Source organism: Motacilla alba, chromosome 2, assembly GCF_015832195.1.
Source record: "Motacilla alba alba isolate MOTALB_02 chromosome 2, Motacilla_alba_V1.0_pri, whole genome shotgun sequence".
NCBI lineage: Eukaryota > Metazoa > Chordata > Aves > Passeriformes > Motacillidae > Motacilla > Motacilla alba.
In genome coordinates, this window is record NC_052017.1 from 3758889 (window position 1) to 3786806 (window position 27918).

At 43.4% G+C, this 27918-nt stretch overlaps 1 protein-coding gene across 2 annotated transcripts in view; it reads left to right on the forward strand.

The window, feature by feature from the left end:
- The window catches only part of CRHR2 (corticotropin releasing hormone receptor 2), a 146798-nt gene that overhangs the window by 65284 nt on the left and 53596 nt on the right, over positions 1 to 27918 (forward strand). For both annotated transcript variants that reach the window (XM_038128007.1, XM_038128008.1), the window contains 2 exons: positions 13450 to 13535; positions 20715 to 20821. In XM_038128007.1, the coding sequence (XP_037983935.1) occupies positions 13450 to 13535; positions 20715 to 20821 (193 nt within the window). The remainder of the gene's footprint in view (positions 1 to 13449; positions 13536 to 20714; positions 20822 to 27918) is intronic.

Below are 27918 nucleotides of genomic sequence, written 5' to 3' on the forward strand. Positions count from 1 at the left end.
TCAGCCTAGCAATTGCTTATCTCCAAACTCAGCTATCTCCTGCTGCCCTTTTTACCACATAAAGCATCTCTGGACACTGAGTTCCCCATAGCAGTGCTGTGCTGGATGATTAATTCCATAAACTTTTTGGCACTGTTTTCAAGGATGGGAAGAGAAGAACTGAGAGGGAGGCAAAACTGGAGCTCAAAAGCCCAGTGCTCCTTATTGTAATTTATTTAATGAAAGTTTCCTGTTCCTCACTGTGGCTGTGTCAGAAAGAAGATCTGAGGTAGGTGTTGCTTTTCTCCTGGCAAGAGCTGTTTTTAAACCTTATCCTTCACCCAGTGGGAAAAGGAGTTTATGTGGAAGGACAGCCCACAGAAAATGTAACACTACTAGTGTCTGTAAAAGGTTTTTGAGACTTGGAATTATTGTATTTCCCTATATCTGCAGGGACTTTACTTTCTTATCTCACACAAACCTAATCTGTGATGGCCTAAAGAATCTATTTATAGCCCCCACATCTGCAATCTCCACAGTCAAAATTCAGCCTCTTGATGTTGCTGAATATTTTGCTCGTCCTGTAAAATTGTTTGATTAGGGAAAGGGTTGTGTTCAGACACTTTAGGTTCACTTCCCAGAAACTGGGAGAACTTGCCCATTCTCATCCCCTTTTTAAACTTATATTATTAGAAGGGGAAATGTGGTTCAGCAAAATGGGCTCATATCTGCCAAGAAACATCTGGAATTTTTTATGTTCCTATATTGGGCTTCGCTATGAAAGCTGGCAGGGGCTGCTTTGGCAGATGGTCACTGGTCTGATGTTTGCAGGGTTTTTTTTGTCTTGCAGACAGTCTGTTTCTTGCCTGCCTTCTCCTGATGAATATTTAGGCTTGGGGAAGGCACAGGAGCTTCCTGGCAACCACACAGAGCACGAGCTCACAGCAGCGGATGTTGTGTTTTTGTCCTGACGTCCCAAGACGTGCAAGTGTGACAGGACCTGTCTGAATCATCCTGTAGGGCTGGGATTTTTAAAAGGCAAGGATTCTTATAAAATGCTGGATGGATGATCTGAGCAGTAGTTTGAAATGAAAAACACAAAAAAACCCCCAAAAAAACAAAAAAAAAAGAAAAAAAGAAAAACCAACCCAAAACAACCAACAAAGAAAATCCCTGTAAGGCCAAGCAACTGTTGTGGTTCCTGTGGTGTAGGCAAACCCCCAGTGCTGATTCAGGGATAATAATCAGGTTTTGCAGATCCTCCTGGCCTTTTAGCCTAACTTATTCCCTGTGTTGTGTGTGATATTTTCTTTCACCTCTTATTTTCTGTCTCTCCTGTGTGCTGCTTTCCTCTCACAGCCTCTGCTGCTGGACCAGAGGTTTCATGTGAATTCCTTGTCAAAAGGTATTTGAACCTTACCAGGCAAATACCACATGAATGGGTGCATTTTGGAACCTGCTCTCATCTCTCCTTTTCTCAGCCACCATTATCATTATTTTTCCAGAGTTCTAAGAGCAGGTCAGGATTATTCCCAGTGAACAGTGACTCTGTGCTCCATCACGAGCCATTCCTACAGCTGCCGTGCTTTGCTTTTGTGACTGCAACTCATAAATTCCTGAATAAACTCCAGGCAGTGAAAGCTCTGTGAGAAGAGTATTGCTTCCCACATTCCTGCTTTGCTGAGGCAAGAACTGGAGTAGAGGGAGGCTCCACACACTCCTTTCTTTCGAGGGGTTGTGCAAATTGTCTTCTCCAGTCATCTGTCCTAAACTCCAGCCTCCAGCTCCTTTCCTGTCCCTCTCCCTCCTGTGTTAATCAGATCTTAGTGCTTCTCAGTCCCACAGTGCTTTACTACAGGTAATAAAGTACAGTTACACCTCTCATTATCATTGCCATCTCTCTGTGCATTCAGTAATTATGCCAGGTGACTAATTGAATTTTGAATTTCAGCTAAGAAGCAATTACCATAAAGATGAACCATCATTACCAGCCTGAGACATGCCAGCCTTCCAGAAGGGGGTTAGGGAGGGAGTTTCATGGCTCTGTGCTCTCCTGATCTGTCAGGCTCAGAAACAAATGGTGCTGCAGCCCTGGGTGATGCCTTTCCTCCTCCTGCTGCTCTGCAGGAATTCACTGCCACTACACAACAAAGGGAGAATTAATGACCTCTTGGACTAACCATCAGGAAGAACATTTTCTTAGACTACACCTTTCTGTTTTTTAGGGAGCTGCGTAGGTGGAAGTTCCCTCTCCATACAGGTGGACGTGTTCTGGGCTGGGGAATCTTTCCTAGTAATTTGTGCATGATCTGTGCAGACACAAGTTGGATGATAGCCTGTTCCCTAAAACAATTGCATTACCCAGACTCAAATGAGGGAAGTCTTCAAAATAAACATAAAGTGATTGTTCTACATCAGATTAACAGACCCATCCAGGCCAGTGTTTTCTTTACCCCAAGCACCCAAATTTAGGAGAGAAGATGCTTCTATTTGCTGTAGGTGATTAAATCCCTCCTGTTGTCAGTGTGGGGTCAATGGAAGAGCAGCTGTGCTTCATGGCCATGGATCAGCTGAATCTGCCTCAACTGTGCTGGCTGCAATCTTGGGATCAATTATTCAGCTTAAATTTGGGAATTTAGTACAGTTTAATGGCCTGGATTGAGTAGATACCATGGACATGACAGGTGACCTCAAATACTGCTGGATGTCTCTGTGGCAGCATGGACACTGGAACCTTCACTCACACATCAGCATCTGCATCAGGACATCAGAGTTGAAATGAATTAATCTTGAGCTCAGCTGTAGAGAGCAATGCAAGACTAGGACAAGTGAGACACCATCACAATTAAAAACCAAGTATTTCCTAATTACAATACATTATAAACATTTCTTAACCTATCAACTTTTACCACGCCATACTGTAAATACTTTAAAACCAATCATCTAAAATTACCCCTCGTAAGTCCTACTACAATACATCTTCCATAGTTCTATTTCTCAAAAGTATCTAATACTATTTACAAAACCATCCTTTAAAACTTATTTCTAATTCTTTTTCTCTCTCAGCAATATCTGTCCTATTCCATAACATGTCTAAGTCAACATTTCTTATCTCAGAGTTTACATACAAATACACACTAGGTAAACCGTCCGTCAAACTTTCAAAATGTTCCATAAATCCATTTCCCACAGACTCTCCTGGGTGGTCTTGTAGTTTCTAGCAATCCGAGTGTCAGTGACTTGCTGAAGTACAGGTGATGTCTGTGCATCTTCTTCTGTGTGTGACACCTGTGTGACACCGGCCTTTCAGGAGAGATTAATTTGAGTAACTGGGTGTGGAAATAAGCCCAGCCTGAATGCCAGAATTGTATTTCACAACAGGGTTTTGGGGAGTCATACAATTTCTGGATTCTGTTGAGCTAGAAATGAAGGGGTTTGGGTGGGGGTTCAGTTTGACTTTTATATTTTGTTGGGCTTTTTTTCCTCTGTTTATTTTTTTTTTCCTGTGCTGAAAACCAGGTGAAGGGAAGAGATGCTAACCCGAGGAATAACCTGTGCTTTGTAATCTCCCTCTTTTATCTTCTGAAAGATATGTGGAGGTCTGAGCTGGAAACCTTTGGGCTCTGTGTGTGCTGATACCTGGGGTTGTGCTGTCTCAGGGATATTTTCCTGCAGACTGCACAAAGCCTTGGGAGGCTGCAGCAGGATCAACCAAGCATTTGTCAAGTGCTGCTGAGCCTCTTCGCTGGGTTTTCTCTCTCTGTCTTCTGGGTGTTCCTCAGCTGTTTCTGTAACAGCCCAGCCCTGACATTTCAGAAGAAGAGTTTCCTCAATCACAAGCCATGAAATAATTTCTTAAGGAAAATAATGTTTTATAGGGATAATAGTTATAGAATTGAACAATAATTCTTCAATTATTCAGTTATTAATAGGAGGGTTATCACAGGAGCTATAAGCAATTTGGGATGAGGAAGGCAGCTTCCAGGATGATTCCCAAATCATCCTTCTGAGGAGTGATTGTCTTGGGAAAGGGCAAGTTTGGGAATTGCCTGTCAGTGCCCACTCCTCAATCCTGAAACAATTCAAAATGAAGCTGTGAAGAAACAGAGTATTTGCTATAAAAAAGTTGTATTTTGTGGGACAGTTTTTTCTAACCCTGAAGGCACCAGGAGTGAAAAATATTGCAAGAAATTGTGTTTTCCTGAGGTGAACCATGTGGGGATCAGGAAGTCAATCAGAATGTGTGGGATTTTTTGTGAGAAGCTTTACATTAGCAGGTATTTCACTGAACAAGGTTGAAAAGAGCCACTTTCCTGCCAGTTCTGCACAGTTCAGTCTATGGGATCTTTCTAATGCCACTGCTTGCTGCCAGGAGCCCCAGGCTGGGCCAAGGAGAGTTCAGAGCCAGGTTGGACAGGGCTTGGAGCACCCTGGGATGGTGGAAGGTGTCCCTGCCATGGCAGGGAGTGGAACTGGGCCATTTTAAAGTCTTTTCCAACCCAGAATATTCTGTGATCCTCTGTACAAACAGAACTGAGTACCTCAGGTGCTGTCATGGTTTGACGCTGGCCCAATGCCAGTGCCCCCATGAAAACCCATCCTCCCCTGGTGTCTGCTGTGAGATGTGATCAGAGACAGAGCAAAGCAGGCCTCCACTTGCAACAAAAGAAAAAAACTTTATTATTACACAATTACAATAAAATTAACACACAGAGCAGAATGGAAAACCTTTTAAAACATTTCTCCTCCCCCCACTCAATTCTTACAGAATATTACAGAACCTTAGATCTTAATCCAGTCCATCACCCTTCAGATAATCAACTCAGTCCATCTCCACCCTTCAGATAATCACTTCTCATTTCATTAAGGAGAGAAGGAGCCCTCCTTGTGCCACCACAGGTAAATCCCCGTTACTCAGCAACTACACGTCGTGACTTCTTCCTTCCATGTTCAGTGCTCTCACCACTGCACATGGACCAGAGCTGCTCTTAGGGTTTTCCCTTTCAAGGACGCCTTGCCCAGTTCCAGAAGAGAACGACAGTCTCTCTCACCTCATTTTGGGACACCAGTCCCCCCCAATATTTCACCCCCTGGGGCCGAGGGGTCTCACCAGCACTTCATCACCTGTCGTCTCCGCACACATCACTCCTTTGGCGCAGCCTCCCCCCTAAAATGCAGTCTCTGTATTACAGGAAAGGTTCTATCCATGGCTAATACAAGAAAAGTCCAGCCAAAAGCCACTCCATCATCTCCTCCACCTAGGATTCTCTCAACTTCTCCCTGAAGAAGTCCTTCTTCACTTGCACCACTCTGGATCACACTTGCGCATTCCTTCTTATCCGTTTCTCTCCTCTCTCAGCTCCCGGAGGATCAGCATTTGCAAGGTTTTCCATCGTCTCACAGAAGGGTTAAAATCACAGTCTCTGCTCAGCTTGAACTCCCACACCTCTCAGCACTCTTCACTGGGCACAGTTCCCATTGCCTTGGCCTGGCCGGTGCTATCAAGTTCAAGATAGCCCTGGCACCTCTCTCTCACTCTCTCCCGAGGAGGCGGGGGGGGGGGGGGGGGGGGGGGGGGCCCCCGGGGGGGGGGCTGCCCACTGCTTCTCTGAGTTCCTCCACCCCTCCGTCTCTGTGGGGAACTCGCTCTTATCCAAGCCATCGCCTCCCGTCTCCGGCCCATGGCTCCGGCCTACCTCCCCCGGCCGCGTGGCCCTTCCCCTCCCCCGCCCAGCCCAAGGCTGGGCAGGGGAGGTCTGAACTCTTCCATCCACCGGAACCAAGAGAGCCAAGAGCCTGTGAGTTCTCGCTTTTAACCCCTGTGTTCTCAGAGGCGGATCCATATCCTCAATGGTCAAACCAGGTGCCAATATCCACATCTGGGCACCTATTGGTTTGACCAGTACCACCTCCCAAAAACTCATTTCCTCTCAAACCACGACAGGTGCCCTCAGTCTCTGTAGGTCCAACAGGGGGTGCCTTGGGCTAGAAACCCACAGAATGTTTTTCTAAACTCTGAAGGAGCCTGGAGCACTTCTGAGCTTCTGAAAGGTTCTGTTCCTGCCTTTGCTTTTGACCTGTTCTGTGACTGGGGTGAGCCACTTGAGCTCTTCAGCTGATGGGAAATCAATGTAGCAAGTGAGCATAATTAGGCTGCTCGAGGTTCTTGCAAACCTTTTTGGGATTTCCTGGCAAAGGAAAACAATAGAAAACTCATCAACATTTCTAATGAATGTCATGAAAGCCTGAGGACTCACCTAGCTGAGCCAGACGGAGCTGAGTTTAGAAATATTTTTCTAGGGGAACATTTCTTGCCTAAATTGTGATTTATCTGCCTTCCAAGACTCTCCTATAAGTGCATTATATTTCTGTACAAATTAAAAAAAAAAAAAAGCCAGCTGTGGCATCCAGAGAAAACCTCTTGGCTTTCAAGCTGATGTTGGCTGATGTACAAAGCAGTGAGCATCAGTTGGCTAACTGTTCTTGCCTCTCCCTATTTTTGTCAGAATATCCCTCATTCACAAATAAAATATGTGGAGAGAGGTTCTTTTGATTGTTTTTCCAGTCTCCTGGATGTCACAATTATATGCTGCTGTCACTTACAGTTTCTAGAAATAGTAAGCAATTCTCCTGATGCTTTGTGAATCCTACCTGGCTCGAGCTTGTCACTGCAACAATCAGAAAAAAATAAAGCACCAAAGAGGGAGGGTGGCACATGAATAAATAATTTATAGCCCCATGATTCAGCCCCTATTTTTAGAAACTTGCTGTTTTTCTGAGACTTTGAAAAGGGGCTAAAAATAGTCTATACATGAAGTGATGTGTGCCTTATGCAACACAGGTTTTTTTCTGTCTCATTTGATCAGACTCCTCTGAAATCTGGGCAGCCAATCTGAGGAATTTGTATCTTGCAGTTCCTGTTGGATTTACTCAGGGTCATGGTGGATAAGTACCCAAGAGAAAAGTTTTTTGCCTAATACAAGCAAAATGTCTTATTTTGAACATTAAATGAATAAAAATTGTTTGGAGGAGACACTGGGAGAATCTTGTAATATCCCAGTAATTAGAACCCCCTGAAAAAAGGGAATCTCTTAAACTGGGTTTGAATTCTTCATGAAATCCAACATAGGACGAGACCAGAGTTGAGCTCCACGTTGTGAGCAACTCCTGGCTACAACATTCAGCACTGGGACATTTTGGGTTGTTTTACTCCTGTGTTCTTTGAATGTGTCCAAAATTTTTCTTCAGGGGGTAAAACCTGGATCAAACTTACATTTAGCAAACCTGTCAAGGGATTTATGCTACCCCAGAACTGTGCACTTCAAATTCCATTTGTTCAGCTCAGAAGATGGCATCCAGCTTTAATCATGGCACTGAGACAAAGCAGGATTTCTCCACTGTTTCTTCTGATTTTACAGATGAGCATATCACAGAAACTCTTTTAATTTATATCTAAGGAAAAATCTCACTTACTTGGGCTTCTTTTCCAGTGGAGAATTTGGCATAAACACCTTCATGTTGGGGGCGCCATGGGCTGCTGGGCTGTGCCCTGAAGTCAGAGTAGGAAGGCATTGGTGAGACGTGGACAAGACTGGCTGCAAGTGGATATTTTAAAATTACAAGGTTGAACTCCTCTGTGGCAAATATGCAGAGCCAACCTACCCTGGAAAGGATGGCAAATTGCTCAGCTAGGTCAGAGGCAAAACCAATTCAATCATTGTCTTAAAAAGTGAGGAAAAAATGCAGATATGGGATATCAATGAAAAAGAATCACAGTGGAGAGATTTACCAGACTGCCTGTAACAGTTTTACAAAATAATTACTGAAAATTCCTGGGGCTTCCACTTTTTAATCTGACTGAACAAGTCCTGTGGGTGGGGAGGTGGATGATGTGACCCACTGTGGCTTGCCAGGTGCTCGTTGCATCTGTGGGTCTGTGCCACAGTCACTCCTAACCCCACTTCCCAAACCCTGTGTGTTCTAGGGAGTGTGTTCAGGGGGGTTCTGGTTTTCTGATGGATGGACCCTTCATTTCAGCTCAGCTGACAGCTACCATGGATCAGCAAGCTGCCAAAGCAGCCACCTACCCTCAGCTCAGGGATTAACAGGCTGTCTTATTTATTTATTCATTTTTCTGTTTATTCCCTTCACGCCGGTAGCTGATGAACTTGGCTCAAGATTCCGTGGCCACTCTGCAGAATCCAGGATATGAAAGGCATAAATAGCCAGAGAAGTCAGATTTCCATTTTAATGATAACTGGAAATGTAAACCTTGTCAAAAAGTCATCTACATGAAACATGTAAATGACAAGTAAGACAAGTAAAATCTCTTTCAAAACCAGCTTAGTTCCAGTTGTCAGGGACAAGATCCATGATGGCAGTGCCTGCGTGCAGTGTCTGGAGTTGTCTTTCACTCACTAATGACTGGGAAGAAGTGATGAACTTCCTGCTGAGAATGACATGCCAGTCATGCTGAGAATGACCTTCACCCAGTGCTCCTGTCTCCTGTTTGTGTCGTGCTTTTAATGGACTTTTACTGACTAAACACGAGCCTGCCACCAGGCCAATCCATACATATTGAGTTACCACTACCTGAAAGGCTTTGTGTTCCTCAACAGGGTCAATAAAAAAAGAAAAATACAAAAATACCACTCATCAAACACTTCCCTCTACATACCCCACTCGGAAATGAAACATCATCTGAAGTTAGAAATTAAATTAAAGGCTAGATTTGACCTCATAAACTGATGTAGAACATTGTACCTGAGCTGTGTTTTAAAGCTGCTCCAAAGGATAATTTTATGCAGTTAATCACAGAACCACAGGATGGCTGAGATCCCCCTGCAGCCAGCTGCCCAGGAGCATGTCTTAAAAAGGTTTTAAGTATCTTCAGAAAGAGACTCCACAATCTCCCTGGGCAGCCTGTTCCAGTGCTCTGTCACCCTCACAGCAAAAATATGTCAGTGAATTCTGAGGAGTGGACAAATCACAGCTGGGATGACAGATATTGGATGTTGCTGCTCCATTTCTGCTGCTCCGTTTCTGTTTGGACACTGAGGGCTCTTCAGAAGAGTCTCTGGCAGTGTTGTTAATAAAGTGTAATAAATCAAGGTGGAATTCATTTTACATGAGTTCAGATGTCCAAAAGACATATTTCTGTTTGGGACAAAGGTCCTTGAGCTGATTTGGGAAAAAACTGCTCTCATCCCATGCAAGTTTTCCCAGAATTAATCTGGTAATAGTGGTGCTGAGTTGCAGGGATGCTGAGGAGAGTTATGGGAAAACTGGAAACAGAGTTTGGATGTCTCCCCCCTTTACCAAACACCAGAGTGTGAGGAGTCCTTCAAATGAATGCATAAAAGTGTGAGTTCCTCTCGTGTTCTTCCATGTCAGATGAAAATCACTTTCCATCATTATTCATGTATGGGCTCAAACCTGGGTTGATCAGCTTTTTCCTTTTTTCTTTTTATTGAAACAACAAATATGCTGGAGTTCCTTAAAAGTCCTATTTGCCCTGCAAAGAGACAGAATTGAGATTATCACAGTCTGGTTGTTTTGTTTTTTTTTTTAATAAATGCAGTGTTTCTATTTATAAGTGTTTTAGTGTTTTGATGAAGGCAATGTTTCTATTTGGGTTTCTAAGACTTCATTAATGTAGTAAGAGTTTCTCTCTATTTGACTTTTTATAGTATGTATTGTGAATCTGTTGAAATTGTGGTGATTATCTGTAAATCTGTTAAAATCTGTAGTCATAAGGTACTAGATCATAATTGTAGAAAGTGTTCTTTAATAGCTGTTTGAAGTATGGAGAGTTTAGGTTACTCTCTTTTATTGTTGGTTTTAAGTTTTTTATTATGTCGTATGTCAGTGGGTTTTTTTGGGGATTTGTATTTTGTCTGTTATGAAATGACAGAATAAAATACTATAAAACTCACAACTTGTAAAACTGTAATATAAATAAGAAATAATAAACATCTAAATCTAAACACAAAATATCATCTCAAACACTTCAATCCAACCTTAACAGAAACAAAAAAAACCCAAATACCAACAATGCAACACTAATTTTCTTCTGCATTCAGAGAACTTTTGCTCTCCACCTTGAATTTCTCACTTGCTCTTAAATGGTTCTACTCCACTAAGAATAAAGTTCAGGCTCTCTCTAGTGTGGGTGTGTGTGTATAAATACATGAAAGTGAGACATTCCTGTGGGTGTTAGATTGTTTATCTGGATATATTCTGCAAAGAGCTATAAAATAATAGGCTGAGCTGGACTTTCCCAAGAGCTGGAGTCAGGGAGAATTGGGTATCCCAGCTGTATTCCTGCCAAGGCTTTGCTGTAGCCATGCTCAGATTTTTTTACCCACCTTTTTGTGGCGTGGAATGTGGTTTTTCAGTGGTGGAGACCCCTTTTACATCACCTCAGAGTCCAGGAGAGCTGTGGATGTTGCTGCTGTTGTGTGTCTGGGCTCTGCCTACTGTCCTTGTCTTTCCTGGTGGAATATGACTCCGGTCAGCACCCCTGAGTCAGCCCTTGGGGAAATAGGATGAGGCATTTGCAGCCTGGAGGGGCTGCAATCCATTCTGTGAAAGCTGGAAACCCTGAGCACTCCTGGATATTCCTTTCTGTTCGGGCAGTTCCCTTTTACCTCCCTGCCTGCCTCCTGCACTGATGAGTAAGCAGAAGAAACCAAGAGGCACAAAAATCTACAACAAAAGGAAATCAACATTTTTAAAGTGGAAGGAGAGACCATAGACTGAGGCCCAGGAGTGAACATTGGATGATGTGTCAAGAGCTCTGTGCATAAAGGCTGAGTGCTGCCTGTGCCATCCTGACTCATCTACTGCTCATTACTCATTTGCATGAGCATTAAATCTCCTTGTCCAGTTGTGTTTTACAAAAACAATATATTATTGTGTTATACAGTAACAGTATATTATCATGTTATACAATAATAATGTATTATTATATAATAAACATGTGCAAGTGCACACAGAGCACAAATAAGCACATGTTACAACCACCAAATCTCTATTTGGTGTATTCCTTCTTGAGAATAAAGTCAGGAAGGAAGGGGAAATTATAAAAGAAAGTATGCTGAGTTCTTCAGTATGTCATTTGTCTAGGAAAATGAGATTTTACACAATTGTTTTTCAGCTAGGAAAAAAATAGTGCTAATAGCTATATATTTTTATTATTAGCTCTTGTTGCCCTAGAAAGATCTTTTAGGTGTTCTTTTCTTCTTAGGTATCCCTAATTCTGCAGTGGAGAATTATGATTCTTCCTTTTTTTTTTTTTTTCCTTTTTTTTTTCCTTTTTTTTTTCTTTTTTGTGGCAATCATTAAGAAAAACTGAACTTAATCCAGTGTCTTTCTGCACACAGTGCATGAACAAGAGCTGCTTCCTCCAGGTGCCTCCAGTGTAGCTCTTACCTCACCCAGTAAATGAGATGCTTCTCCTTTAAAGCACTGGATAAAAGAGCTGCATTTTGTCATTAAACAAGAGAGAGGGAGGGGAAAAAGAGAGAGAGGGAAATAGAGAGAGAAGGAGAGAGAGAAAGGGAGAGAGGAAGGGAGGGAGGAAGGAAGGAAAGGGAAGGAAGGAAGGGAAGGAAGGGAAGGAAGGGAAGGAAGGGAAGGAAGGGAAGGAAGGGAAGGAAGGGAAGGAAGGAAGGAAGGAAGGAAGGAAGGAAGGAAGGAAGGAAGGAAGGAAGGAAGGAAGGAAGGAAGGAAGGAAGGAAGGAAGGAAGGAAGGAAGGAAGGAAGGAAGGAAGGAAGGGAAAAGAAAAGAAAAGAAAAGAAAAGAAAAGAAAAGAAAAGAAAAGAAAAGAAAAGAAAAGAAAAGAAAAGAAAAGAAAAGAAAAGAAAAGAAAAGAAAAGAAAAGAAAAGAAAAGAAAAGAAAAGAAAAGAAAAGAAAAGAAAAGAAAAGAAAAACCTTTACTGTGGGGTATAAATTAGCAATGACAACTGGAGTTTGGAATGAGAGATTCCCAGAAGCCAGATCTGCTTGCTGCTGGTGTCGAGAAGTGACTGATACTGGAGGAGATTCTGGACAAGAGAAATTCAGAGTTTGATTTCCCCCTCCTGTTCATGCCCTCACCGTGTGGGAGATGTGCTGTGACAGCTCAGAGAGCTGCACTGATGTGGGTTGTACATCCTCAGTGCCTCTCAGGGTGGATTGTGTTTGGGCTCTCCACAGCTGAGCTGGAGGGATGCAACCAGGGAAAATGAAGAGTCACAATGAGTAAAACAAGAGTTTGAATGAATAAAATAAGGGTTTCATATCAGCAGTACCCTGGAAGTGGGACTCAACATCTGACTAAGACATCAGCTCATCTGGAGAGTCAGGAGTTTGCTACAGAGGCTCAAAGTCAGCAGCAATTCTGCACAGGGAGCTTCAGCACTGGCCAAAGGAAGGGACAAATGCAAGGGCTTTTAGGGATGTAAATCAGATCCTAGCACCTGAACCTCACTCAGACTGCTTTGCTTTGTTTGGCCTCATCACTCCAAAAAGAAACAGTGGAAGAGTGCAACTAGACACCAGCAATGTGAAATTCGTGATCTAGTGTCACCTGGAGCATCTGCAGGGACTGTTATTAGTTGACTTCCCTTCTCAGTAAGAAGAAAGACCTTTTCAGAAGTCTTTTTTACCTTTTTCAAAAGCACCTTTTCAAAAGTCTCTTGACCTTTTTCAAAGGCTGGTGTCAGCAGCACATTTAGGACCATTTGATTTTCTTGCACTAAATGACCATGGCAAGGGCTCAAAAAGAAATTGGGTAAAGGGCAGCAACAACATCATGAAGAGTCCATCAGGAAGTTGCCTGTATTGGTCCTTTGGGGATCTTTCTGGATTTCCTGTTTTATTTTAATTCTCTGGTTTCTAAGAAACAGTTCAAAATAAGAATGGAAAAAAACCAAGAACATCTTGCTTGGGATTGGATGTGCCTTTGAGGAGTGGAGGAAGGTTTGTACAAGAAAACTGCAGTTTTCACTTGGAATTCCTTGGGATGAAGAGAGTGCTTGCCAGAAATTGAACTCCCCTCTTTACCCCAGTATTGCCACATGTAGTTCCCAGAGCCCTGCAGGGTGATGTTGAATTTGGACGATAAATCTCTGCTTCAGTAATTTGTGATTTTCACTTACGATCTGTGAGAACTGGCACCTTGGGAAAACACCAGCAATGGTTTCAGTTGCAGTGTTCTCATACCTTTGCTGTCTTCTGAATTGATATTCTGTAAGAAAAAGCTATTAATAAATGCCTTTAAATACTCTGTAGTTGTCTGTAGATGTGTTTGTTATTTATTTCTCCTCTTCTGAGTGGGTTGCTCCAGTCGTCACAGAGGTGGGATAAGTTGATTTGCCTTGTAAATAATCTGTTCTGTCAGTCTTGTCTTGAACCTGTGAAATGTCTAGGCTGTTCTAAGTCCAGCACAGAGTGTTCATCTCTCTTTTATTTTGGTCTGTACCAGGAAATGCCTACAGAGAATGCCTGGGCAATGGGACATGGGCTTCCAAGATAAACTACTCTCAGTGTGAGCCTATTCTGGATGACAAGGTCTGTATTTTTCCCTTCATTCTTCTCAATGACATTTCTCAGCATAAATGTATGCAAAACTAAACTTAAGGTTAACGTGCTAATTTGGGACCTCTGAGAGAGATTCCATTTCTGTCTCTGCAACAAAACCTCCCTGTGAATTGAGGCAAATCACTTTTCCTCTCTCCATATCCCCTACTCACATGGTTTTTTAAAAAGTATGCTTTATCTCACTCTGTCCATGATAATGTGTGTTTATGCAGATTTTTCCTAGCTTTGTTCAGAGCCTACAGTTGCTACAGTAAATGTTAGCAATAATAACAATAAGACCTAAAGCCTCTTTGGCACTAAAAAATAAGTTCAACCAGCTGATTCCACCCTATATCTGCTCATTCTGAGGTCTCATCACCAACTGACCTTTACATATCTCAATGTCATTTCTCCTTAAGCAAATATGTAAAGGGGCAGCAATAGAAAAAATACATTAAAAATAGACTCAGGACCCAGCTGTCTTTAAGAAACTGAACCAGTCTTGCATGATATAAGAGTTATCTGATTTAAATTAGCATATGGGATTAAGTTCCTTCAGAAGGGCTGTGAGGAATTATGCAAAGCCCTTTTCTTTTCAGATGTCTCAGAGACATCATAGACATTCACCCTCGCACAGTTTAAGCCTTCAAGCCCTTCATACTCTTCCTGCTGTGTTGAGTGTTGTGGTGGGACACAACCCCACAAAGGCTTTGTGCTGTCTCTGCCAGGAGTGGCTTTTCTTCTAGGAGCCAGTGTGGAGCCCAGCAGCTCGACTGGTTTGTTTTGGTGATGCCTTGAGAAGGCTGACCTGGAACAGAGGCTAGACAGAGCTAAAGAATAAAACGAAGGATTTATTAGGAGGCCTCAATGGATCCACCTTGGGCAGCACAAGAGCCCAGCCAGGGCTGCACCCAAGATCAACCCAAATGGTCCCAAAATGCACGAGCGCTCCCGGGGTCTCTCCCTTGGCTCAGTTCTGCTCCATTTGCACCTTGCAGTTCATTGTCCCGTTCCAGCTTTAGCCCAGGCACTCCCACCCTGCTTGTTTTTCTCTCTGCAGCCCACGCTGTTTGTGCTCCTGGGATGAGCTTTGGATCATTTGTCCTTGGTGCCCAGCTGGAGCAGGAATTGTTTTGTCTCCCTGCTCTGTGCAGAGAGCTCAGCATCCCCTGATGTGAACCCAGCCCCACACACTAAAGCAGCACAGAACCTGAAAATATAAAAGGTGAAACCTGAGGCATCATTGGGATTCATTCAACTCATTGTGTCCTCGCAGTTGTTCCATGGCAGGGACAGAGAGAAGGAAGATGAGATCCCACATTTAGTACTCAGGGGCTCTCTGTGGTGGTGCTGCACCCCAAAGAGCCAGGATGTGCTTTGGCTGTGGTGCAGCATCCATCCTGTAAGATCACATGCTTGGTCAGTCTGGGTTTTCTCCAGTGAATCACAAAACAAATAACAACACAGCAGCTGCTGAGGAGGAGCCTGTTCTTACCCCTTGGCTAATTTAATTCTCCCTCTTTTTCCTAGAGGCTTCTAGGAATTAAGAAAAGTTGTGCCAGTACCTGACTGCCACCCAGAGGGGCATTCAAGGTGTTCTAGCACAGTGGAGAGGCTCCCAAGGCAATTTAGGCCAACCTAAGCTGGGACCACCCCAGTGCAGCCCCTCATTCCCATTTAAAATGAAAAGCTAACTTGCTGCTGGGTCATTTTTTTGGATGAATCAGGTCCCTAAAGCATCTCAGTGCATTGTTGCAAGTGTGCTGGGGCCAGCACAAGCTGGGGGCTTGGGAGGGACAGACTGACCATGTCTTAAAAAGGAGCAAGAAGAGGGGATGTGGAGCAGCCAGTGCTGATTTGGAGAATGGGGAGCAGAGCTGGGCCAAGACTCGATATCTGTGCTGGGGTTCAGGTGGTACAGGAAACCTGAGGTGGGAGCAGTGAGCTGCAACCACTCAGGAAAATACTGCTGCATTTAAATAACATGGATTATGTGTTTGCATGGCTCCCAACAGTGGCTGTCTGTGCACAGGCGAATACAGAGGGGTTTTATTTGAAGAGGCTGGAGAAGTGTTGTGATAGAGGACAGGATTATTCCCTTTATTCTGTTTGTGCTTTTAAAAATTTTGCATCTATGGTGATAGCTTAAAACTCCTTAAATAGCATGTTTCTTAAACAGATAAAAGTGCAGATGTTCCCCCACCCTTGCTTACAGAGGCTTAAAAACTCATTTATTAGATCTTTAAAGATTTGTGACAAGCTTTGCAAATATTAATATTTGTGAATATTTTTGAAATCTCTCATAATGCTCAGTGTTACAGATGAATACTTTGTGATCTCAAAAAAAAAAAAAAAGATAGAAACAAGGAACAATCCCCACAGATTTGCTCCATTTTGATTAAAGGTGAGATTCAGGCACACAAGTGGGTCTGTTGTTATTTTCTGAGTTAAGCAGATGCTAAACATCAGCCTGGGGGTAATGCCCTGTGGCTTGTGTTTATTTATAATCCAAAAAAACCAACACTGCCTTTAAGCTTGACCACTCACAGGCAGAGTGCTAAAGAATCACATGGTTTTAATTCAGTGATTGATAACAAGGGACAGGAACAGGACTTTTCAAATTCAATCCCATGCTTTATGACAGAGTGTTGGTAATGTAGCAATAGAAATTTTAGGTTTTTTTCAGCTGTGGGTCAGTCTTAGGGGGCATCAGCTCAGTAACACCCATTCACTGGGTAATATTAATGCATCATTGCTCTGCTTGTGGTTGAGACCTGTGGCAGTAGCGGCTAAAACTCTGCTGTGGAACTGATTTGCTGCTAGATTCCCACTCCGACTGAGACTTAGTTCCTTAAATGTAATTGTGTGGTGTAGTTTAAAATGTCCCAGTGTCTCCAGACTGTCCTTTGAAATGCCTATGTTCTTCATGTCCAGAGAAGGGAACAGAGCTGGGGAAGGCTCTGGAGCACCAGCAGCAGCTGAGGGAGCTGGGAAAGGGGCTCAGCCTGGAGAAAAGGAGACTCAGGGGGGACCTTTGGGCTCTGCACAACTCCTGACAGGAGGGGACAGTCAGGGGGTCAGGCTCTGCTCCAGGGAACAGGGACAGAAGTAGAGGAAATGGCCTGAAGTTGTTTCAGGGGAGGTTTAGACTGGGTATTAGTGAAAATTTCTTCTCTGGAAGGGTTTTCAGCCATTGGAACAGGCTGCCCAGGGCAGTGGTGGAGTCACCATCCCTGAAAGTGTACAAAAAGCATGTGGATGTGGCACCTGGGGACAGGGTTTAGTGGTGAACACGGTGGTGCTGAGGGAATGGTTGGAGTCAATGATCTTAGAGGTCTTTTCCAACCTTAAAAATTCTGATTCAGCAGCAGCCATGGAGGTCCCACCAGGACCAGCTGGGAATCACAAGTGTCCCCAGTGCACCTCAGGGGACACAAGGTGTCTGTGTGTGCACAACTGCTCCTAACCCTTGCCTTGGGTGGGTACCCAAGTGCTGGTGTCCCCCTGTCAGACCGAATCTCACCCTCTGAATGAATAGTTGGCTCCTCCTCCAGGCACAGGAACAAGACACAAAAATAATTTTGATCCAGCTGGCTGTTTGGGGGCACAATGTGTGACAAAAGGAAGGCTTCTCCTCAGCCTACAAGCTCCTGTGTTGAAAGGGCCTTCACTGCATCCAACACAAATCTCTGCTCTTCTTAGGAAAAAAGTGAACATCTCAGGCAGCACAAGAGACAGCCACCAAAAAGAGCTATAAATCTGGAACTTTGGTGTTGTGGTCTGTGGCAGCTGTATGTGAATTTGCTTCTGCTGATGTTTTGAGGTGGCTTCAAGCTGAGTAGCTGAGTTAGCACCACGCTGGGCTCAGACTAATGTATCCTGCATAGGAGCGCGGTCACTTCAGCCACAGCAGCTCCCAGCTGGCTCAGGACGGGAAAGCAGTGAGCTCAGAGTCATCTGGCATGACAAAGATACTTCCCAGTTGCTTCTGAAAGTCTTTGGAGAGGTGTCGTTAAGCTGTGCTGGTGCTGAGATCATGCTGGCACCAGGAGGAAATTGGAAGTGACTGACTGGCAATGGCGTGTGGAGCCTCCCAGGGAGACATGAGCTGTAAACACTGGCAGGACCTGTCAGTAAGTTCTGTCAGAGGAAGCAAGATCCTTGTCAGATGGTCTGAGAGTGCTGTTATTAGGTGGTTATTGATTCAAATCACTCACTGAATTGTTTAGGGCACGTTAAGCAGTCACATTCCAGCTGAAGCAAGGGGAAAAGTGCCCTAGACAGAATGAGTCTGTCATTAACCTGGAGGCTGCCTGTGGGGAGCCCAGCATGCCTTAGATGTGCAAAGCCAGTGCAGGTAAAGACATTCTGCTGTCATTCCTCAGTTTAGAAGCTCTGGAGACACCTCTGCCCTGCCTGGTGTAACATGATTATCATGTCTAATGTCATGGAATGGGATTGCAGTGGTGTCACCTGCTGTGGCCAGGGGGTAAAACCATCTCTGGATTCCCCATCTCTGGATTCCCCATCTCTGGATTCCCCATCCCTGGATTCCCCATCCCTGGATTCCTCATCTATGGAAGTGTTCCAGATCAGGTTGGACCAGGTCAGGGGCTCTGAACAACCTGGTCTAGTAGTTGGCACTCCTGACCATGGCAGGAATCATCATTAAGGTCCCTTCTGACCCAAACCTTTGCAGGATTCTATGATCTCCTTCTCTAGCTCATTTCTAATCTAGCAGCCCCCCTCCTAAGCCTGAATAGAATTGAAATCTTTGTTTTAGTGAAGTGAATCTTCCTGAAAGCAGAAGGATATTGGGTAACAGGAGAAGGTTGTTGACATTTTAAATGTATTGGTGTCCAAGAGGGCGAGCCAGAAAAGAGCAGTGCAAGTCTTTTACATGAGCTGGGCTTTGGGGAGCAAACACATTATTTTCTGGGCACGTGCTTTTCAGCCCTGGAGATGTTGCCTCCCATTCCAGCAGAGATGCAGATTGCATGTAGGCTGGTGGAAAGTGATCTTGCCACCCTGTCAGCTTAGTTTTCCCTGAGCACCAAGGCAGTTCTTGTTTCTGTGATGTTTGAATTTGCCTTCAGGAAACCTTGTTAGCGTCAGAAGCAGAAAATATGAAAGTCGTGCCTGTTTTTCCTTCAGCATCAGTGCATCAAACAGGAGCTTCATAATTTTATTTTTCCAATTAATTTTCTCATGTTTTGAACCACCCCTTCTTAAAACTTGAGTGAAGTTCAAACAGTGGTCAGGAGCCAAAGGAGGGTCAGACTTAAAGACCAGGAACCTCGTGCTGGAAAAACAGAAGGTTTGCCATCTTCCAGGAGATTCCTAGCACTAAATGAGCAATTCTGACAACAGTTCCTAGTCAGATGGGTTTGGGTTTTGATAGTGCTGTGAGAAGCAGTGGGTTCAATGATCCTTTTGGATCCCTTGAGATGTTCTGTGATCCTCTGGCTCTGTCAATGAAGCAGGAGAGTCAATGAGCCCTGCAGTTTGCCCGGGCATTGTTGAATGAAACAGCATTGCACAGATAGGCACGCCAAGCCAAGTGAGTTTTCTTTCCCTTCAGGTGTCCCTTCAACTGAAGGATAAATAAAACACAGTGTGGAATTTGAATTCTGTTGCTTCATTTTGTTGCTTTTTTTTTTCTTTTCACCTCCAGGCGATTCAGAAAATGGGCCTGTGGAGGGGGAAGTTTATTTTAGGGGATTTTATAATAGACTTACAAATACTCTGCGTGGTTGAGTTGTGTCCAGAAACAGCACATTACTCTGTGAGCTGAAGATGCAGGCAGGTTTCAGCACAAAAATGATTCCAAGAGAGCTCCCTGGCTCTCTGGCAAAGTGCTGGAAGATGCTTATCTTCACAGAACAATGGAACAGATGAGCTACAGCTGCTGGTTGTAGTTTCAGCCAAAATTCACTGACAAATTTGTTTCACTGGAGTGAAATGTTAAGGGAAATTGTTAGGGGAAAAAATGAAAAAAAGAAATTCAACCAATTTTTTTTTAATTATGCCATTTGTAAGATTTTACTTTCATATTTCTATCACAAGGGAGGAAATGTAGGTGGTTGGTTTTTTAGAGCCTTGTTCTTCTGAAGGAGGGCAACATCCCAATGTGGGGAATGATCTGCTTAACTTGAAAATAAATAAATGACAAAACTAATAATGAATATACTTTTCAGGGACATTTAGTCTTCCAGTAGCAAAGCTCTTTTTAGCCATCTTCAGTATTTATCTGAATAGTGTCTTTATACTTCTTCCTAGCCAGGCAAAGAGAGGAGTTGCTTCTCCTTTCTCCAAAACCAACAGCAGCCCACCAATAAAGATGTTTCTGCAAGGCCAAAATTTGGTGACTAAATACAAATTTTGGTCACTAAATTCACTGATTTAGATGGGAGCACTTCTGCACCTAATTTTTTGTTTACAGGATCAAGAACTTGCCAACAATCTCCCCCACACGCAAGGAAATAGACACTAATACAGAAAATTTCACCACGTATTTGGGTTGCTGCTAAAAACAACAGGATCCCTGGTTTATCAGGCTCTCCCAGAACTGAAGGGACACCACCGGGTTCCAGCTCTTTCAGTCTGCTTTGGTTTGAAGGATAAAGATCACAGCCTGCAAGGAATGTCCCTCAGAGGAAAATCTGCCTGTATGGGAAGGGCTTGTTGTTTATTCTTGTTGACATTTTTTGTGTGAAAACCAAGCAATTTGAGTTGGAAAATGGCATAACCTGGCTCATTAAGACCATGCTGTTTCCTAAGAAAATAATGTTTTATAACTTTTGAAACTCTGAGAAGATGTGTCTTTGGTAGGTTTGTTGCCTAAAATGACAAAGGTTTAAAATTAAGAAATCTGAAGAATTGGGGGAAAAAAAAATTAAAAAAGGGAAAAGTGGTAACAAAATAACTGTTTTTTTGCAGATATTTGTAAGAAACTGTGGGCAAATTCAGACTAAAATGACACCAAGCCTGTACGTGTGTGCCTGGGCAATATATTTGCCTTACACAGAGGCATCAGCCCTGGTACTATTATGTCATTATAAAGTTGAGAAAAGTAAAAGTAATGATTGCTTTCTGAAGTGCTGAACTGTTCCTGAATGCCAGTGCTTGGAGACTGATGCTGATTTAATCCTGTTATCTCTTTACCTCCAGAGGAAGTATGCTCTCCATTACAAGATTGCTCTCATCATAAACTACCTGGGCCACTGTATTTCAGTAGGGGCCCTCATAGTTGCCTTTATGCTTTTCTTGTGCTTGAGGTGAGTAACGTGTTTGCATGTTTCTAACTCACTTGGGTGACACTTTCTGGGTTGCTCCAGCCTTCTCCCGACTCTGTCCAGGTCATGGATGGTTCTGAGAGTGGTCATGGCTTTTCTGTTCCTGAGCAGATCTGTGGTTTTGCTGATTAATGTCCTGGATGAGCTCCTCCTGAGCGTAGGAGCTGAAGCCTGTTTGGGTCAGGGAAAGAACTGAACATGATTTATTGATGCAGCAAAAAAAAAATCAGTGAGCACAGTGTTCTTCATTAAGGGAGACCAAGATCTGAGTGTGTCAAGTTGCAAGTTGTGAGGGCAAATTTTGTTTTCTCACAAGGCAGAACATGGTATTGTATTGCATTCCCTGACAAATAAAACCTAGATTTAAACCAAAGGAGACAGAATGAAATATTTCCATTTTGCTTTGGGTTAATTTTGGTGTTTCTTTCATTAAAGGGCTTAGAAGTTTTCTTAAATAAAAAGAGGAACATCATTAGTGGAGCTTAATCCCCAGCAGTGCTCATGAAATGATGAATGCAAATCAAGGGGACTGCATAGAAACCCTTCCCTGATTTGGTCCAGGGTGCTGAAGGGAGTTTGGCAAATGGAGATGTCAGTGAAAGCTGAGTTAGGGCTACAGGGAAGAGAAAGAGCAGGAGGAAAGGCAAATTCGTGGAAAACAAGATGTGTGGATCAGTCATCATATGTATGTCCACAGCCTGAATCACAGGAATATATTTTCATAGGAGTGGCCTGGTGGGTTAATTCTGTATTATTCCTTGGATTCCATGCCTGGCATTTCTGTATAATCGGTGCTGTGTTGTCCAGGAGAGTTCAACCTGAACTTAAAACCAGCTCCACTGAGTGCTGTGCAATGATAATCCTTAAGAAAAACCTTGTTCTAATAGCAGAGGATAAACTGTGGGTGGAGGACATCCTCCCCCTGGCCAGGAGTACAACAGGATGATTGACAGTGACCTCAGTGCAAGAATTACTGTTTTCCTGGAGCAGAGCATCCCCAAAGTCTTAGCTAAGTCTTCTGAGCATTCCTAACAAGGCCTTTTCTATTAACAGTAGGAATCTTCTCACACTCCAGCATCTATAAACAGAATAATCTATGCTAATGGAAACAAAAAAAAAGCACCTTAAAACATTAAATGGGAACTTTTATGATGCATCAGTTTAAACTTCCATTTCAAGCCCTCTACAGTGCATATAAAGCTAATTCCCACAGTGCTTGGAGACCTGAATTCATTTGCACTGAATAAAGAATGCAAATTATTCATTGCAGGAGCAATATTCCCTGCTTTTATGCTCAGTCTTTTATAAATGCTTGAGTAAATAACACAAAAACAATTAGATAGGATGAGATAAATGTTATCCAGCTTCAAACACAGAGGTGGCCCACCTGAATTCTTCTAAATTGTTCTTCTGTTATTTAAACATCAGGGTTTAAATTTTGCAGTCAGCTCCAACATTAGAAACAGCTGAGTGGTAGCAATTAAGAATTTCCTGTACATGCTGTGAATTAAGATAGTCCATCTCTTCAAATTCACATTGTTTCGTGCCAAATGTGTCCAGAGTGCAGCCAGAGTTACCCAGCATGATTCCTCAGGGTCTGTCAATATACATCCATTTCCCAAAGTTCTAGAGATGTTCCAGGGAAGGCAACCCAAATTCATGTTGCCTTAAATGTTGTCCCTAACCAAATTTTGGGTTATGGACATCTTCATCACATTTACCTCTATAAAATGCCCCCAGAACAAATCTGTTTTGATAATCAATTTCTATTATTTGGGGCTTTTTAAAAATGATGTTTTATCTTGGATAGAAGAAGGCATGATGGAACTGGTAAAATGAGAGAATTTTGTAATTCCTGGCGAAAAAAATACAATCTGATAGTTCCTCATCTTGAGCTAAAGTAGAAATCTGCCAGTTCTTTATTCCTGCCCCACTCCATCCATCTCACTCCATGAGTCCCTGCTGGGGGTGAAAATAGAGGAGGCCTCCAGGAAGATTCAGATTTTACATCTGCTCCAAATTTTTGTTCTTCTCCCCAGGACCTGCTCAATTTTCCTTTGCTCTGTTAGTGCAGGTGGCTCCCAAAGGCAGCTCTGTCTCAAGGAGGAGGCTGGAGCACACCTGCTCTGTTGGAACAGAACTGCAGGCAAGGCTTTGGGATCTCTCATTCTGGGGGTTTAGGAGCAGGTGAAATATTTGGCTGGCATGGCAAAAGATGTTACTGTTGTGAATCCAATAAAGGATTTGTTCAGCTGGTCAGGAGGGTGTTCTGCTTTTGAAAATGAGTTTCACCATCACTGGTGCTGCCCCAGCCCACTGGGGCTTAGTCCTCAGCTGTGCTGAAGTGGGAAGGGGGAAGGAACTGGATCTCTTACCCTATTTTTCCAAATTTATCCTGTCACCCTGTACCCAGCTTCATTCTTCCTCTATTCCTTAAGCGCCTTCATCCTTTACTCGCATCCCACCCTCCATTTAGCAGAAAAGTCCTGCTGCCCTAAACACTGAGCAATCACATACCTGTTTCAAGGGTCAGGAATCTCAGATGAAGCAGCAGGTGATGAAATCATCTGCCATTTGTGCCCATGAAACCCCAACACAACTGGGAGGGGGTGAGAGCTCAGCCAGGGCCCCCTTTTCCTGTGGAGACCCATTTTAGCCTTGTTTTCTCCAGTTCTCTCGCATCTGAACCCGTGCAATGACAACCAAGGCAGTAAACATTTCATTTAGCACCTAAATAATAAAAAGTGAAGGAGGGGCCTTGATTGTTGCTGGCACAGTGGCTGAATGCCAGTGAGTCACTGTGGCAGCAAGTCAACATCAGTTTCTCAAGGTCTAAATGTTGGTGGTCTTAAAATTGTGAGAGCTGTTCTGTCTGTACCACATGAAACTAAACAAACTCACCAACAGAAAGGAATACAGCAAGAAGGCAAAACAAAGGATTTGTGCACAAAGTGTGCTGTAGAAGTGGATTGATCTCAAATACAGGCCTTGGAGAGATTTGCTCAGGGCACTTCACTTGGCATTGTTGAATGGATCTGCACTGCTGGGATTCTCAGAGTCTGTTTGTTCTCATTAATAGTCAAGGTTTGCTCCCTCCCTCCTTCCACTGACTCAGCCTCATTGTCCCACTGCATCACAATCTCACACTGCTGAAGCAGAAATTTTCCATAGGAGGAATTCTGCTATCAGCAATACCAGTCAAGCTGAAGAAAAAGAAAATAATTTTTAAAAAATCCAAAGGATTAAACCACTTGTTTTGAATCCCATTTTTCCATTGCTGTTGCTGATAATGCAGAAACCCAAATTGCTTTGTCCTGGATTTTCCATTGTCACTGTGCTGTTAGAGCATCCTCTGAGGTAGAATAAGAGTCCTTTGTAAAGCTCATGAATTGTTATTAAACAATGTGCTGGCAGTGGCCAGCAGTGACCTGAGTGGTTTCATCAGAAGAAGTTTTATTTGTGCAGTGCTTATCAGAGAAGAAGTAGGGGAAGAAAGGTATTTGTGCTGGGAATCATCCATGTCCCTGCTGAGTTTTGAATCCTATAAAGGACAGTGCTGACAGGAAGACAGGCTGGAGATTAAAAATGATATGTCCTTGCTGGATAAAGGCAGCTCTAAAAACAACCAAACCCACAAACATTGTCATAACATCTTCTGTCACTACTGTGGTGGCAGTGAAAGCAAATTGAGGTTTGGAGGGAAATTCTGCTTTCCTGTAGCCCTTAAATTTAGCTCTTTCTGTTTCCCCAATAAAGCATTTGATACGTTGTTTTGTTTTTTTTTTTTCTCACAGGCCTGAGGCAGTGTCCCCATTCTTTTTTTTGATTACACTCAGATTTCCTAAATCCCACATATTATTTCTCCTCAAAAGACTGGAACATTTTTTTTTCCTCAAACAATGTAATCACTTCTTTTTTTTCTTTTTCTCCCCCTTATCCATCTCCTATGAACTTTCCTTTATCCTCTCCTGTTCCAAGCTCCTTTGAACTACCCTGTTGCTCTTCAGTCTGCTGCAGGCTTGGCAGGATTGCTGCTGCAGGCCTCTGTTTGGAAGAATGGAAGAGTTTGATGAAATAATTTGTAGAAACCTGTCAGGAGAAATGCAGAGCATCAATACAGAGCAGGTTTCATAGAGCGAAGTGAAGTGACACCTCTCAGAACCTGCAGATTGAGGAAATCTCAAGTGGGGAGGAGATCTGCATGATTAATTCTGGTTTGCATTTAAAAGGATGAGGTTTCTGATGTGGTCAGAGCAGAGCAGGCTCCACATCTAAGGCACAATCATTTCTTCTTGTGGAGCAAGGGGAAGGAGCAAGTCCCAGCTCAGGACATGACCTAACAAGAGTTCATGTCCGTGCTTCCTGTCCCCCCTCACCTCCTGCCTTCCCACCCAGCCTAGCTCAGTCTGTTCCATCTGCCACTTCAACAGCAGAGCCTTCGTTCATGATTCAGGCACGTGGCAGTTTTAAACTTCCCCATGAATCCTGGGCTGGGGTGGGTGCAGTGTGGGTTTGGACACAGCTCTGCGCCACCCTGTAACAGTCCACAGTGAAGTCCACAGAGAAAGGCAGGTATCACTGCTAAAAATGAAGGGATGGGACTATTTTTGGGTTAAGAAGGATTTATTGCTCAGATGAACATCAGTCTCAGAGGCTGTGAGATTTTAGAGGAGCAAGCAGTCAGCCATAGTTCAAGAGTAGTCACAAGTTCTTTGTTACACGACAATATAGAACTTTCTAACTTAATAGACAGTTGCTGTAGGGTTTGTTTTGCTTTTCTAAGCTATAACTTTTACTTACTTCTGCTGCACTGCAGACACTTTTGTTCAATAGGTTTCTGTCTCGCGTGCACATGTATGCTTCTATTATAACTTCTAAACTCTTAGAAATTATATAAACTCTCTATACAGCTGCACTCTTACATTATCAACCTTTCACTATCTTATTAATACAATTTTTCACTTATTTAAGGCATATTCTCACTTACAACTACAGAAACATATGTTTATGATTTTTCTGCCTAATGTCTGTGTACTGTATTTTTACATCAATCCAAGCTTCTTCTAACGTTGCAGATCAAATCTTTCAGTGTCTGTGGAAGTTTTTGTTTTTCCAATTCGCACAGGCAGGAATGAAAAATCATGGAGCTCTGTAAATAAGAACAAACCCAATGAGGGGGGAATTTTAAATACAAAACATCTGAAGTGCCTGTACTGCCTGAATCTCTGTGAAGAGTCTCATGTGATGAACTCAGATGAAGGCCAGGAACACTTTTCCTTTAGATCAACCCCTGGCCATTGCCTTTGCTTCCCACTGCCTTTACTCGCCCCCTCTTCATCTCACATCTGTAGGACTTGTTCTTTACACTCTTTGTGTAGAGCCTACCCCACACAAAACAAAATCCCAGACAGCAGGGCCCTCATGAGCTCCTGGAACAATACCAGTAATTAAAAGTGTGCCCAGAGAGCTCTGTTCTTAAAATGTGAAAGGTTGCACAAGCTGCATCTGAAATCGTGGTATTGTAACCTAGCACAATGAAAGCCACTGAGGAGTGTTGTTGCTGCCTGTAAATACATCACCATGGAATAAACACTGGAAACTGAAGAGCTGCTTATGATCAAGGACAGTGTCAGTGCAAGGAAAAATGGGTATAGGTGCTCTACAGACAGATTTGTGAGTGGATATGAAAGGATGACTTCCAGCCCATAGAGCAGAGGGGTCCCAGAGCAGTGGGGTAGAGGAAAAAAACTGAGTCAAACTAGAGTATCGAGAACTTATTAAATGCTTTTGCTCAGCTCCTTTCTTGACCTGAGGTTTGGAGGCCACTTTGTATCCTGTGCTAGAAGTATGTTACTGCTGGTATGTTTCTGTTGCTGCCAAGATTTTGGCCGTGAGTTTTTGGAGATGGACATGAACTTGTTTGAATTCTGATTTAGAACTGCTCTTACAAGATCTAGATCTATGTTAACTGACAGGCTAAAACTTGTCTCTGTTCTACTCCTGATGATGATGGAATGGTTTTGGGAACAGTGGACAAAACACTGCAACTTTTACATGATTTCAGAGAAAGGAGGAAAGCAAAGTTGGGTCTTTGCACTTTATATATGAATCATGCACAGGAGTGCAATTTGATTTAAAAAACACATCCTGAGTCATCTCTGGGAACGAAAATCAGAGAATATGTTTTCAAGATGATGTTTAGAGTTATGAACTGCAGATGCACCTGCAGCTGTTCAAGTGCTAAATGGTTCAATTTCAGTTTTCACCCATGGAATTGCACACGTAGGTCCCTCACTAACTCCACTGTAGTTGTTCAGCACTCAGGAACCTTCTCTTCTGCCTAATCTAAAAGATAATGCAGGTGCTTCTCTGTGTCCAGAGAAGGGAGCAGAGCTGGGGAAGGCTCTGGAGCACCCGGAGTGGCTGAGGGAGCTGGGAAAGGGGCTCAGCCTGGAGAAAAGGGAGATCAGAGGGGACCTTTGGGCTCTGCACAACTCCTGACAGGAGAGGACAGCCAGGTGGGGGTCAGGCTCTTCTCCCAGGGAACAGACAGAAGGAGAGGAAATGGCCTGAAGTTGTGTCAGGGGAAGTTTAGGTTGGATATTAGGGAAAATTTCTTCTCTGGAAGGGTTTTCAGGCATTGGAACAGCCTGCCCAGGGCAGTAGTGGAGTCACCATCCAGAGTCACCATCCCTACAAATGTTCAAAAAACTTGTAGATGTGGCACTTGGGGACAAAGTTTAGGGGTGCTGGGTCAGTGGTTGGAATTGATGATCTTGGAGGTCTTTTCCAACCTAAACAATCTCATGGTTCTGTGAATTCTGCTGCTTCACATTGCTCTGTCAGCTAAAACATGTGAGAGGGGAGAGGTGGAGGTTTCTGTCACCCCTAAATATGCCATGGACACCCCTGGAAGCTCTGGGGTGCCTCTGCCTGTTGTGGGAACAGCAGCTTCCCTGGGGATGTGCCCAGGCTGAGCCACTGGACACACTTCCTAATGCCCAGTGAGCACCATGAGAATGAGGAATTTAGACCAAGCACAGGAATTATTATTTGGGAGGTTGCCAGTCTTTTCTCAA